Source organism: Erpetoichthys calabaricus, chromosome 13 (genome assembly GCF_900747795.2).
Source record: "Erpetoichthys calabaricus chromosome 13, fErpCal1.3, whole genome shotgun sequence".
Classification (NCBI taxonomy): domain Eukaryota; kingdom Metazoa; phylum Chordata; class Cladistia; order Polypteriformes; family Polypteridae; genus Erpetoichthys; species Erpetoichthys calabaricus.
This window is the reverse complement of record NC_041406.2, coordinates 3481729-3495066: the sequence shown is the minus strand read 5'-3', so window position 1 is coordinate 3495066 and position 13338 is coordinate 3481729. Positions and strand designations below refer to the sequence as shown.

General features: G+C 43.8%; 1 protein-coding gene across 1 annotated transcript in view; it reads right to left on the bottom strand.

Moving 5' to 3' along the window:
• LOC114664078 (collagen alpha-6(VI) chain-like) overlaps window positions 1-13338 on the bottom strand; it is a 353886-nt gene that overhangs the window by 75731 nt on the left and 264817 nt on the right. The window contains exons 32-34 of the mRNA XM_051936115.1: window positions 11883-11918; window positions 11764-11800; window positions 4614-4625 (exon numbers count right to left, since the gene is read on the bottom strand). Of these exons, the coding sequence (XP_051792075.1) occupies window positions 4614-4625; window positions 11764-11800; window positions 11883-11918 (85 nt within the window). The remainder of the gene's footprint in view (window positions 1-4613; window positions 4626-11763; window positions 11801-11882; window positions 11919-13338) is intronic.

Sequence of the window (13338 nt, the reverse complement as noted above, 5' to 3'; positions counted from 1 at the left end):
GGTAAACGTTAACATTATTCAAAGTTATTGTCTGTTTAATAATAATAATAATAATTCTTTGCATTTATATAGCGCTTTTCTCACTACTGAAAGCGCTCAGCAATTGCAGGTTAAGGACCTTGCTGAAGGGCCCAACAGAGCAGAGTCCCTATTGGCATTTACGGGATTCGAACCGGCAACCTTCCGTTTTTACCTGCATTATTATCAATCTTTTATTTAATATTGTTTTTTGTATCAGTATGCTGCTGCTGGAGTATGTGAATTTCCCCTTGGGATTAATAAAGTATCTATCTATCTATCTATCTGTCTATCTAGATCTCAATGGGAAAAAACTCCTGCTGGCTCTCTCTACTGCTATGGACTGATATGGTGATGTGTGAGGAACAAAAGGATGGAAATAAAAATGATCAGAGGGCTGAATTCAAAGACACCCCGAAAATCAAAGGGAGAAATGATCAGGCAGGCAGGCAAGTGAGTCCATTTGGCTGAAATGTCATTGCAGCAACAACAAATTGTACTCACTAGTTTGTAAAATGCCTGACGATGGATGGTGTCCTAGGGATCTCCTCCCAGATCTGGACCAGGGCATCACTGAGCTCCTGGACAGGCTGAGGTGTCAGATTGACCAAAACAATGTCCCACCCAGAGGTGTTCTATTGGATTGAGGTCTGGTGAGTGAGCGTGGGGGGGTAAGGGGGATGTTGGATGGGGAGGGGGAGATGGGGGAAGGGCCAGTCAATGGAATCAATCCCTTCATCCTCTTGCCACATGAGGCTGGACATTGTCGTGCACCAGGAGGAACTAGCATAGGGTCTGAGAATGGGTCCAAGGATTTCATCCCGATACCTAATGGCAGTCCTGCAGTGCCGTTGTCTAGCCTGTAGAGATCTGTGTGTCCGTCCATGGATTTTCCTCCTCAGACCATCACTGACCACCCACCAAACCGGTCATGCTGAATGATGTTACAGGCAGCATAACATTCTCCATGACTTTTCCAGACCCTTTGATGTCTGTCACATGTGCTCAGGGTGAACCTGCTCTCATCTGTGAAAAGCAGAGGGCACCAATTCTGGTATTCTATTACATATACCAAATCGAGCTCCACGGTGCCCACTAGAGGACATCGAGCCCTCAGGCCACCCTCATGAAGTCAGAGGTGTGACCAGAACATCATGTGTGGGTGGGCATTTGGCTTGTCTGGGGGGGCAAAAAATATCCATCCATCCATCCCCATTTTTGTATTTTTGTTTATATAACATATAAAAGCAAAAATTGTGGCATAAATCATAACCTACTGTTCAATAAAATTAACAGAGGCAATGAAACTTGTATTATTATTTTTTGTGAACAAATATAGAACTACATCTACAAGGTAAATATCAATAAAGTCAAATGCATACAACATATGAGAGCAAGAACAGAAACGTTGGCTTATTGTAGTCATGGGAGGCTATAGGACATCAGTGTCCAGTGTTTAACCTGGATGTTATCTACAGGACCAGTCTGCGGTTACTCTTGGCAAATTCTGAAATAAATTCATTCATGTCTAGATTTTCTGTGATGTTTTTCTCATGTGCCACAATGACTAAATTTCTCTTCCTTGAATGCAACATTAGTTGTCCGGCGGAGTGGAGTGAGAATGCGGTTCAAAGTAGAGAAAGAGCTTTCGCATGCAGCTGAAGACACACCAGTGACGAGTGCTGTGATGGAGACATGGCTCTGATGTGCGGGATACCAGACGCGTGTTTGTGGAAGCCGCCACCGTCTTTTTCTAGAGCTTTTTTCCAATTAGTGTAGCCGTGTTTGGTGAATATGTCCTCACGGTCTGAATTGGAAACACTAAATATGTGGCAGGCAAAGCAAAAGCTGCCATCACGGACAACAGAATATTCAAGCCATGGTCGAGACTGATACCAGCTTGCACTAAAACATCCGAGTGTCTTTCTGAATGCGCGCTTGGGATAATTAATTAAAATGGGCTGGGATGGGCTATCCATATTTAAGTCAGGCAGACCAGACTGTATATTTTGTTTGGAGTACCCGACACGGGCGCAGAGCTGGAGGATTGTGTAGGCTTATCGACATCTTTTGGAGTTTCAGTTCCCCATGTGGGTGCCCTGTGCTCCGTGTTGGTAGCAGCGGTGCTGGGCTCAACCGTGGAGCCAGCAGCTTGCGGAGGGACAGAGGTTGAAGATGTCTGCTTTTTAATAAGCCACCAATGCATAGCCTTTGGTGTTACCAGCCAGAAAATAAAAGAAGAATGGAACGTATATGCGATTTTAATTAAAAAAATGCGGTCAACTGGTTCAAAACATGCTGCGAAATGTGCGGCGAAGTGAACTGTGAGCAGCGCGGTGCCTGTCTAGTGGAGGAGACACTGACGGATACGCCCCAAATTCAAATGGGCCAATTGGAAAGCAACTCAGTTTTGAAAATCAAATGTTATTCTTCTCCAGAGTTTTCATTGGACAGACAGAGCATTTCGCAGGGGGACCACGGCTTATCTCTCTTGGGGCAGTGCCCACCCCAGCCCCCCCGTGGCCACGTCTCTGCATGAAGTCTGTTTCTGATTGTTTGTTCAGAGACATTCACACCAGTGGCCTGCCTGCCTGCCTGCTGGAGGTCATTTTGTAGGCTCTGCCAGTGTTCATCCTGTTCCTCTTTGCCCAAAGGAGCAGATACCGGTGGTTCCTGCTGATGGTTTAAGAACCTTCTACGGGGGGCCCTGTCCAGCTCTCCTCGAGGAACTGTCTGTCTGTCTCCTGGAATCTTCTCCATGCCATTGTGACTGTGCTTTGAAACACAGCAAACCTTCTGGCAATGAGAAGCACATATTGATGTGCCATCCTGGAGAAGTTGGACTACCTGTGCCAGCTCTGTAGGGCCCAGGTATGGCCTCATGCTAGCAGTAGTGACACTGACCATAGCCAAATGAGAAACAGATGAGGAGGAAAAAATGTCAGTGGCCTTCTTCCAGCTGTTAAACCATTCATTCCTGTTTGGGGGGTCGTCTCATTGTTGCCCCTCTAGTGCCCCAAAGCAGCTGAAACTGATTGACAAGACCCTCTGCTACTTCACTGAGCAGATCAATAGCCCACAAGTATCACTGACTTGATGCAATAGTCTTTCTTTAATATTTTTGAGCAGTATATTATATATATTATATACACACACCTGTGGTGGGTTGGCACCCTGCCCGGGATTGGTTCCTGCCTTGTGCCTTGTGTTGGCTGGGATTGGCTCCAGCAGACCCCCGTGACCCTGTGTTCGGATTCAGCGGGTTGGAAAATGGATGGATGGATGGAGATCCAGACATACAGGGTGAGTCAAAATTATGTTAACATTTGAATGGCAGAAACAATTTATTCACAAAACTTACTTCATATGTGAATGATGATTTGCAGGAATGTTTCAACCTGTCCACCATCATGTTCAACACATGTATTATCCACACATAAATTGTCCATAAATATTGTATATAAGTATATAGATAGCAGTACCGTTAGTGTTAACATAATATACACACAAGGAGGAGGAGGAGGAGGTTAGGAGCACCCACCACACTGACAAACCAACTCAGGATCTCAGATTAGGACCCGAGTGCAGCCATGTAACGGGTGACACCTCAGGGACATTCAAAAGTTTCCACACTTTTTTTTAACTCTATTAAAAATTTCAAAAAAATATTATATTGTTTTCTCCATAGTCACCTTCAATTTTCCCAGCATCGTACCAAGAATTTAATGCCCAATTACCACTCCTCCCGCCTTCACTGTTTCCAAGGAAGATATAAAAGTGCGGAAACTTTTTGAACGTTCCTCATATATCCATCCATTCATTTCCCAACCCGCTGAATCCGAACACAGGGTCACGGGGGGTCTGCTGGAGCCAATCCCAGCCAACACAGGGCACAAGGCAGGAACCAACCCCGGGCAGGGTGCCAACCCACCGCAGGACACACACAAACACACACTAGGGCCAATTTAGAATCGCCAATCCACCTAACCTGCATGCCTTTGGACTGTGGGAGGAAACCCACGCAGACACGGGGAGAACATGCAAACTCCACGCAGGGAGGACCTGGGAAGCGAACCCAGGTCTCCTAACTGCGAGGCAGCAGTGCTACCCACTGCGCCACCGTGCCACCCTTCCTCATATATATCTATATAAAATTTTGTTTTGTGAATGTAGAGTATTGGCTTCATACATATGCAGTACAGGAAAAAATAATGGAAAGCCAGCATTCAAAAAGGAGCTAAGCGCATGTCATTGTCAGTGATATTCTTGGAAAACCAAATCCCTACAATATAAGAAAGTCCCCACGTCGTAGAATGGCAACAGTAAAAACCACAACATTTAAAAACAAGTTAAATTATTGCCAAATATTTGCTCCCAATTAAACAAGTGAGTTGGAACAAAAACATGCATCCTGCGGCGGCCCCCCCATTCCAGAATCTGCACCAATGTGTGATTTATAACCTGTTTGGCCCCCCAAATTCAGCCACCTTTTATGATAGCTTTGTACAGAATAATCAGAATCAGATTAAAGTTGCAGATTTCTTCCAAAAATTCCCAAAGTCAAAGGTAGAGTAAAAAAATGTCAAATGTCTTACCTTCACTGCAGGCTGTGGAAGGGAAAGAATAAAAAAAATATGAAAAACAGAGAAATTTCACCAAAATGCATTAAATTTTAGAAACTAATTCTGAAGTTTATTATAGGCATCTATCAGACAGAGTTTAGAATCTTCACACTGTGTGCCTCTGACGAATCCCACTGGTCAGGCGTCTACTCCAAAGCCCCTAAATAAGGTCAAATCCTCTACTTCATTATTTTTATTTTACCTGAACACTAAACTGTCAGACTTTATTCGAGGAGTTTTGGGTGGCACAATGATTAGCACCCCTGCCTCACAGCTCCAGTGGTCTGTGTTCAAACCCGGCTCAGGTCACCGTCTGTGTAAGGTTTGCATGTTTTACTCCATTTACTCAGGTTGTCCCACCAAAGACATATGTCCCAGTGTAAGGGGCTGTGTGTGTGTGTGGGTGTGTGTGTGCCTTGATGCAATGTCACCCAGGCTGGATCCTAACTTAAACCTGACGCTGCCAGTTTAGGCCCTGTCCATTGCTACCCTGAACTTTTCACGTCTGAGTGGGGTTTTCTCTTACAACCTACAAGGGCAATCCCAAAAGTAAGGTCTCTAAAACGATGGGGACGTAGAGAAACTGTTCGTACGGCTGTTGGCCACACCGTTGTGATTGGTGCTTCCTCCACTCCCAAACAAGCGTGTGCGGCTTCGCTGGGATGCTCAATCTTGGCTTGGCAGCCCTTGAAAATGGAGCTCCCATTGAACGCTACCGCCAAGTGCGAAGTTCGCACAGGAGACCGCCAATTTCCGACGAGACAGTTGCGACGGTTGAGGAAAACATGCGTAAAGATCGGCGGTTGGAACTTCATCACCCACCCACCCTATAGTCCGGACTTGGCACCCAGTGACTACCACCTGTTCCCTAAGTTGAAAGAACATTTGTCCGGAAGGCGATTCTGCTCCGACGAAGAGGTGAAAGATGAGGTTCAACGCTTCCTGAAGGACATGGCGACGAACTGGTATGACATGGGCATTCTAAAACTACCACAGCGTCTACAAAAATGCATCGACCGAAATGGCGATTATGTAGAAAAATAAATAAGTCTTTAACCTTTAAAATGATGTAAACATTATAGAAAATAAACGGTTGTTTGTATTTCTAAAAAAATAGGAGACCTTACTTTTGGGATTGCCCTCGTAAAAAGGCATTTGTGTTTTTTTTTTCATTTTTAATTTAACCTCCTTAATCTTCTGGTTTTACAAGATCTGCTTGTCTGCTTAAACCCATTAGCCTATAAACATGGCTGCCAGTAAGTCTTTTGAAGGATCCTGACTTGGATCAGCTTACAGAGGAGGGAAAGTGAGTGAGTGCAGATGGTGACCCCAAGTGAGACGGTGGTGTGAATGTGCAGACAGTGGATAAGGCAGAGAAAAGATCTTTGGAGTCGGATGGAATCAGCTATGGAAGATCAGGATCAGGAGGTGGCCGAGGAAGGAGACAACCTCCAGAAAACCTCATGTATGGAAAATAGGGAGAGATGCTGCATTTCACAAAGTATTAGGGTCCCAGAATCTATGATGATAAAATGTCAGATGAATAATGGCATTAAAAAAAAAAAATCACACAAAATGAAGATATCATGCCACCAAAAAACAAATCTCGATATCAAATACTCAACATGGGAAGCAGAAACATATATGAATATTCATCCATCCATCCATTATCCAACCTGCTATATCCGAACTACAGGGTCACAGGGGTCTGCTGGAGCCAATCCCAGCCAACACAGGATGCAAGGCAGGAAACAAACCCTGGGCAGGACGCCACCCAACCGCAGGGTGCGCGCACGCACACACACACACACACACACACACACACACACACCAAGCACACACCAGGGACAATTTAGGATCACCAATGCACCTAACCTGCATGTCTTTGGACTGTGGGAGGAAACCCACGCAGACACGGGGAGAACATGCAAACTCCACGCAGGGAGGACCTGGGAAGTGAACCCAGGTCTCCTAACTGCGAGGCAGCAGAGCTACCCACTGCGCCACCATGCCACCCATGAATATTCATAAATATACATTTTTTTTTTGTTTAGCGGGCAATGTGCTAAACCTTATTGAATATATGTGATGGATGTGATGCATGTTAATGAGGACGATGACTGCAAAATAGCGAGGGACACCCTTCAAAACGCATCACAATGAAATCAACCAATGGGAATAAGAAGTTGAATGTTGACCTGGATGGTGAAATCGTTCTTTTGGAACTGCAGGCACTATACATATAATATAAATAGTACATAATAATAATAATAATAAGTTATTTAATAGAACTAGCTGTGTAAGCCTGTTCTGTAAAAAGCTCAGAGTCCTAGAAACTATTGAAATCGTTAGAAAAAAAATGTAGAGTCGGAGGTTTCGTTTTGCCGATGTGCTCGCCCCCCTTGTCTATCAGCGGCTAAGTGAGTTTCTCTGTCGTTTGCCTTTCCTCGGCGGTTTCACTTTGGCGACAGAGTCGCTTCCTTTCAGCTTCATGTTGTAGCTTCGTACTTCTTTCTTCTTCCAACTCGTTAACTTGGGGGCATCTTGCCAGCTCTTTGGATTTCATGCTGTAGCCTCACACTTCTGGGCTGGACAGACAGACACACACACTTCCACGCATAGACGTTTATACATAGACTAGCTGTGTAAGCCCATGCTATAAAAAGCCCGGGGTCCTAGAAACTATTGAAATCATCAAAAAAAAAATTGAAATGTAGAGATGTCAGGTAATTGAAAGGAACGACTCTGGGCGCCTCTCTCCCTGGAGGATTCGTGTTGACGAGCGTGTTCGCATCACTTGTGCATTAGCAGTGGGAGGAAAAGTAAAAGGGATACCATTTTGCTGATGTTAGCAGCTAAGCGACTTTGTCTTTCTTCGGAGGTTTCGTTTTGCTGATGTGCTCACATTGCTCGTGTTATTAGCGGCTAAGCGAGTTTTCTGTTTCCTCGGAGGCGGAGCCCTCACCCTGACTCCACCTCTCACTTCCAGACCAGACAGACAAACACACACTTCCACGCATAGATGTTTATATGTAAGATAGTATACAGTCAAAAGTTTGGGAGCCCCTCTCAACCTGCATAATAATGGACTCTCCTTTCAACCATAAAGATAACAGTGGTCTGTCTTTCATTTCCCAGGAACATCTGAGTACTCCGGTGTTTTCTGAAAAAAGATTTTTAGTGACACAGTATTTAGTTGTATGAAATTAAATCAACTGTGAAAAACTGGCTGTGCACAAATGTGGGTCCCCTTGTCATTGTGCTGATTTGAATGCCTGTCACTGCTCAATGCTGATTACTTGGTGTGATGAGCTCATTAAGCCTTGAACTTCATAGAACAGTGTGTCCAATCATGAGATATAAAGGGATTTAAGGTGGTCAATTACAAATTGTGCTTCCTTCCCTTTGACTCTCCTCTGAAGAGTGACAGCATGGGATCATCAAAGCAACTCTCCAAAGATCTGAAAACAAAGATTGTTGAGTCTCATGGTTTAGGGGAAGGCTACAAAAAGCCATCTCAGAGGTTTAAACTGTCAGTTTCTGTAACTGTAAGGAATGGAATCAGGAAATGGAAGGCCACAGGCACAGTTGCTGTTAAACCCAGCAGGTCTGGCAGGCCAAGAAAAATCCAGGAGCGGCATATGAGCAGGATTGTGAGAATGGTTACAGACAACCCACAGATCACCTCCAAAGACCTGCAAGAACATCTTGCTGCAGATGGTGTATCTGTACATTGTTCTACAATTCAGCACATCTGTATGGCAGGGTGATGAGCAAGAAGCCCTTTCTGCACTCACGCCACAAACAGAGTCGCTTGTTGTATGCCAATGCTCATTTAGACAAGCCAGATTCATTTTGGAACAAAGTGCTTTGGACTGATGAGACACAAATGGAGTTATTTGGTCAGAACAAAAAGCACTTTGCATGGCGGAAGAAGAACACCACATTCCAAGAAAAACACCTGCTTCCTACTGTCAAATTTGGTGGAGGTTCCATCATGCTGTGAGGCTGTGTGGCTAGTTCAGGGACTGGAGTCCTTGTTAAAGTCAAAGGTCAGATGAATTCAACCCAATATCAACAAATTCTTCAGGATAATGTTCAAGCATCAGTCACAAAGTTGAAGTTACGTAGGGGTTGGATATTCCAACAAGACAATGAGCCAAAACACAGTTGGAAATCTACAAAGGCATTCATGCAGAGGGAGAAGTAGAATGTTCTGGAATGGCCGTCACAGTCCCCTGACTTGAATATCATCGAAAATCTATGAGATGATTTGAAGCAGGCTGTCCATCAGATTGAACTGAACTGGAGAGATTTTGTATGAAGAATGGTCAACAACACCTCCATCCAGAATCAGACACTCATCAGAGGCTATAGGAGGACAGCATTGAGAGGCCAAAAGGAGGCTCAACTAAGTATTGATGTCGTATCTCTGTTGGGGTGCCCACATTTATGCACCTGTCTAATGTCGTTATGATGCATATTGCCTATTTTCTGTTAATCCAATAAACTTAATGTCACTGCTGAAATCCTACTGTGTCCATAAGGCATGTCAGATATTAAAAGGAAGTTGCTACTTTGAAAGCTCAGCCAATGAGATACAAAAATAGAAAGAATTACGAGGGGCTCCCAAACTTTTTCATATGACTATGAAAACTGATATGTTTTTACATTTTAAACTTTTGATAAAACAAACTGTAAAAAACTATAAAGTAACCTTTTACAATTTACAAAGGCAATTTGGAGGATCTTTCTTTCTTTCTTTCTTTCTTTCTTTCTTTCTTTTTGACCAATAATTTATCAATAATTTATTACTTTAGTGCACCTGCATGTTCTTCATTTCTTCTTATCGAAGTTATTTCTGGTACTCTTAGTTTAAAATGATCCAACAATTTACAATTTAATAGTAAAGGAATTGGAGATAGCAAGAGACAGCACAGATAAGTCCAAGGATCAAAGCTTTTGGGCAGAGCCCTCCATCACCAGGACAGCCAGCTAATCAAATGTCTGTATTATCACAAAGCGCGGAACTCAATGTGAATTTTAGGCATAAAAAAAGGGAACAAAAAAGTGACGTCAAAAAGACAGTGACGCCATTTCAGCTGAATGACGTCAAACGACACAACGTGTGCATGAGCCCGTCTGCTGAATCTAAGAGCTGCCCAGGACAAACCTCCACCACTGTTGACATTGCTACTAATTTTTAATCAGCTTTCTAAGACTAAATACAGTTAGGTCCATAACCTGTACATTACCACAATGAATTTTAAGTGAGACAACTCCGATGCAGTTGAAGTGCAGACTTTCAGCTTTAATTCAGTGGGGTGAACAAAACGATTGCATAAAAATGTGAGGCAACTAAAGCATTATTTGAACACAATCCCTTCAGTTCATCAGGCTTTACACTATAAAGATATCATTTCATGTCACCCCAAGCCTGACTCGGGTTTAACCCTTAACTATTTGTGCTGGTGTATTTTGTACCCCAATCTCAGTTATTCTGCGGTGGGCTGGCACCCTGCCCGGGGTTTGTTTCCTGCCTTGCACCCTGTGTTAGCTGGATTGGCTCCAGCAGACCCCCGTGACCCTGTAGTTAGGATATAGCGGGTTGGATAATGGATGGATGGATGGATCTCAGTTATTTTTGTCCAACGTCCTTTGACTTGAACCTACTGGCAGCATCCTCCATCTCGCCTCAGCTTGATTCACTACAAGTCCAGTGTCGCAATGGTGTCCCTCCAGTGTGCCCCCTGCCGGTATGATGAGTGGATGCCTAGTCTCCAGTTCCACATGGCACATTTGGTACACCGTGTGGGTACTGATGATGCGATGTTCTTCTTGCAATGACTTTGGTCTGCAAGGAACATTCAACAACTGAACGGAAATGTGACACGTGCGCAAATCCTACAGTGGACAAAAGTGCGACCGATGATGAATGAGCGCTGGAGAAGTGGATCGGGTTTATTTTCAGATTGTCCTGGACTGTACCCTACTCTTCAGTAATATGGTATTAACTCTTTGAGGGCTGAATATTTTTTCCAAAACATGCAGTTTTCTGAAAATCACCCAAAGTAAGGGTCTCACACATAAATCAACCTAAAATATCAGTTGCTGGGTGCTGTAGCCCGCCAGTTCACAGTCTCTTGTGGCTCAAGACGCTCACGGGCGGCATGACGGCTGGTAGGAACACGTGGCAGGCTGGGGGTCCGGCAGTCGCTGTCACAACGCAGCACAATCTGCTTTGTGCCTCGTGTCATTATGAGTGGCGGTCTTCATCTACACAAATGTGTTGTGCACGATTCTTGCGTTAGAATCGGAGCCCGACAGGTCAGCGTCCGATTCAGCGATAACATACAAAACGCCGTCCACGGAGTACTTTGCTTTGTGCCTTTGCTTCAATCTCTCACCAGATGTCGACGCCATTTTGGCCGTTGTTTGCTCTTCACTACTCCCGCTAGCGCATGGGAATCTCGGTCAAACCAACGAAGCTAACTTTCCTTCTGATGGTGGGTTTTGTCACCGTTTGCAGTTGCTTACTGCTCTCAAACCCCTCTCTGCTGACAAAAGTCGACATCCGCCCTGAAAGAGGTAAATTACATTAAAAACATTTAAAATGATTGCAATATTTTATATTACAATCTCACAGCGTGCATATAAATATCCATTTTAACACTGGTGTGTAAAGTACAACGCGAGTACTTATGAGACGAAAAATGATAGGAGTAGTTAAGAGTTAACCGAAATCACATAGACTTCCGAGTCCGAGGTTAACTCTGAGAGTTGACGCCAAGGAATTTTGTGCAGAGATGATGCGACTATGAAGTAATCGCTACAAATTAGAAGATTCTTAGATGCTCTCCAATTTTGGATTTTTAGCGAGCCGAGGCGTTTGTCTACAACAGGGAACCAACCGGGTACAGGATGAGGGCACACACACTTATACTGGGTGGTATGGAAGTCACCACTCAGTATGACAGAGAGTGGCACCGCTGGCTGGGAGTGACACACTGGGTGCGGGAGCTGTGAGGTGGCAGTGACAGCACTAACCCATCAGCCATACTGCCACCATCGTCAATGGATTTTGGCTCATTTTCATTTGAAGGTCAGTATTGGTCATACTTACGGCAGTTTTTCCGGACGAACTGAACAAGTTCACAAGGCTACAAAGAGAAAAGAGAATATTAGGACATGCCCAGTCGTCATTGGAAACTCTCGGAAAAGGACAGAAAATGTGGCACTTACACTCATTGCTCTCGTTCCACTGGGTCCCTTTGCACCCTGGAGATGAAGCAAAGAAGACGCAGTCAGACAACAAAAGGGAATTCGGACTGAGCTGGCATCCGTTTTTTACATTTTGATGTCAAGTTCATTTATAATCAAAAGGAGGCAGCATTTCAAAGTGACCGACAGATGGTGGCAAAGAGATTTTCATTCATTCATTCGTTTTATGACAAACAGTAAACATGTGCAGTGGACCGAGAAAGTCCTCAGACCCCCTTCACACTCTGCACGCCTTATTGTGTTACAGATTTCATTTTAAATGGATACATTTGATATTTTCTCCCCACCAATCTTGCACATTCAGTACCCCATCATGACAAACTGAACCCACATTTTCAGAAAGGTTTGCAAATTGATTAAAAATCAAAAACTGAAATCTGAGGTCGTGTTTTACTAACATGCTGGAATTCTATGAGGAGGCAACAAAAGGATACGACCAAAGTGGAGCAGATGAGATTATTTATCTGGACTTTCAGAAAGCATTTGATAAGGTGCCACATGACAGGGTGGGCATCAAACTAAAAGAAATGGCAGTTCAGGGTGATGTTTGCAGATGGGTGCAGAATTGGCTCAGACACAGGAAGCAGAAGGTGATGGTGAGAGGAACCTCATCAGAACTGGCTATAGTTAAGAGTGGTGACCAGCAGGGGGCAGTGTTGGGGGCCGCTGCTATTTTTAATATATAGAAATGATTTAGATAATAATATAAGTAACCAGCTGGTTAAGTTTGCAGATGATACCAAGGAAGGTTGATTAGCAGTAATTTGGAATCTGTTATATCATCACAGAAGGACTTGAATAGCAGACAGGCTTGGGCAGATTTGTGGCAGATGAAATTTAATGTCAGTAAATGTAAAGAATTACACATAGGAAGTGAAAATGTGAGGTATCCTTCAATAAGGGCACGTAAATAAAGGCGAGCTTCAAAAGGGCGACCTCAATTGGGCGCAGCGAATAAAGGCAAACGCAACAAAATTATTACAGAAAATTTATTAGATAAAGGCAATGAATGAACGTATAAAAAGGCGAAAGCAAGAATATTAAAACATCCAATTAATTAATGCATGAACCTCTAACGAACTATTTCTGGAACAAATTTGTGAAGAAAATTTATGAGATAAAGGCAATGATTGAACGTATAAAAACGCGAAAGCAAGAATATTAAAACAGGTGTCCAACGACCGCTGATGACAGACCTTGGATTGCTGTAGCCACGAGTTCCTGCGGTCCGTCAGTAGAAGAAGTTGCTCGTTGTTTCATGTCCACTATTGCTTTCCTTGTTTCGATCTTCGCCACATCTGGAACATGGTTGTGCGTAGATGGTCTCTTGACGAATAATCCATTTTTGGTATGACAGCGAGACGAATATTTTCCAATCCTGTATTCAGTGCATTTACAGATGTGTTTCCCGTTGATA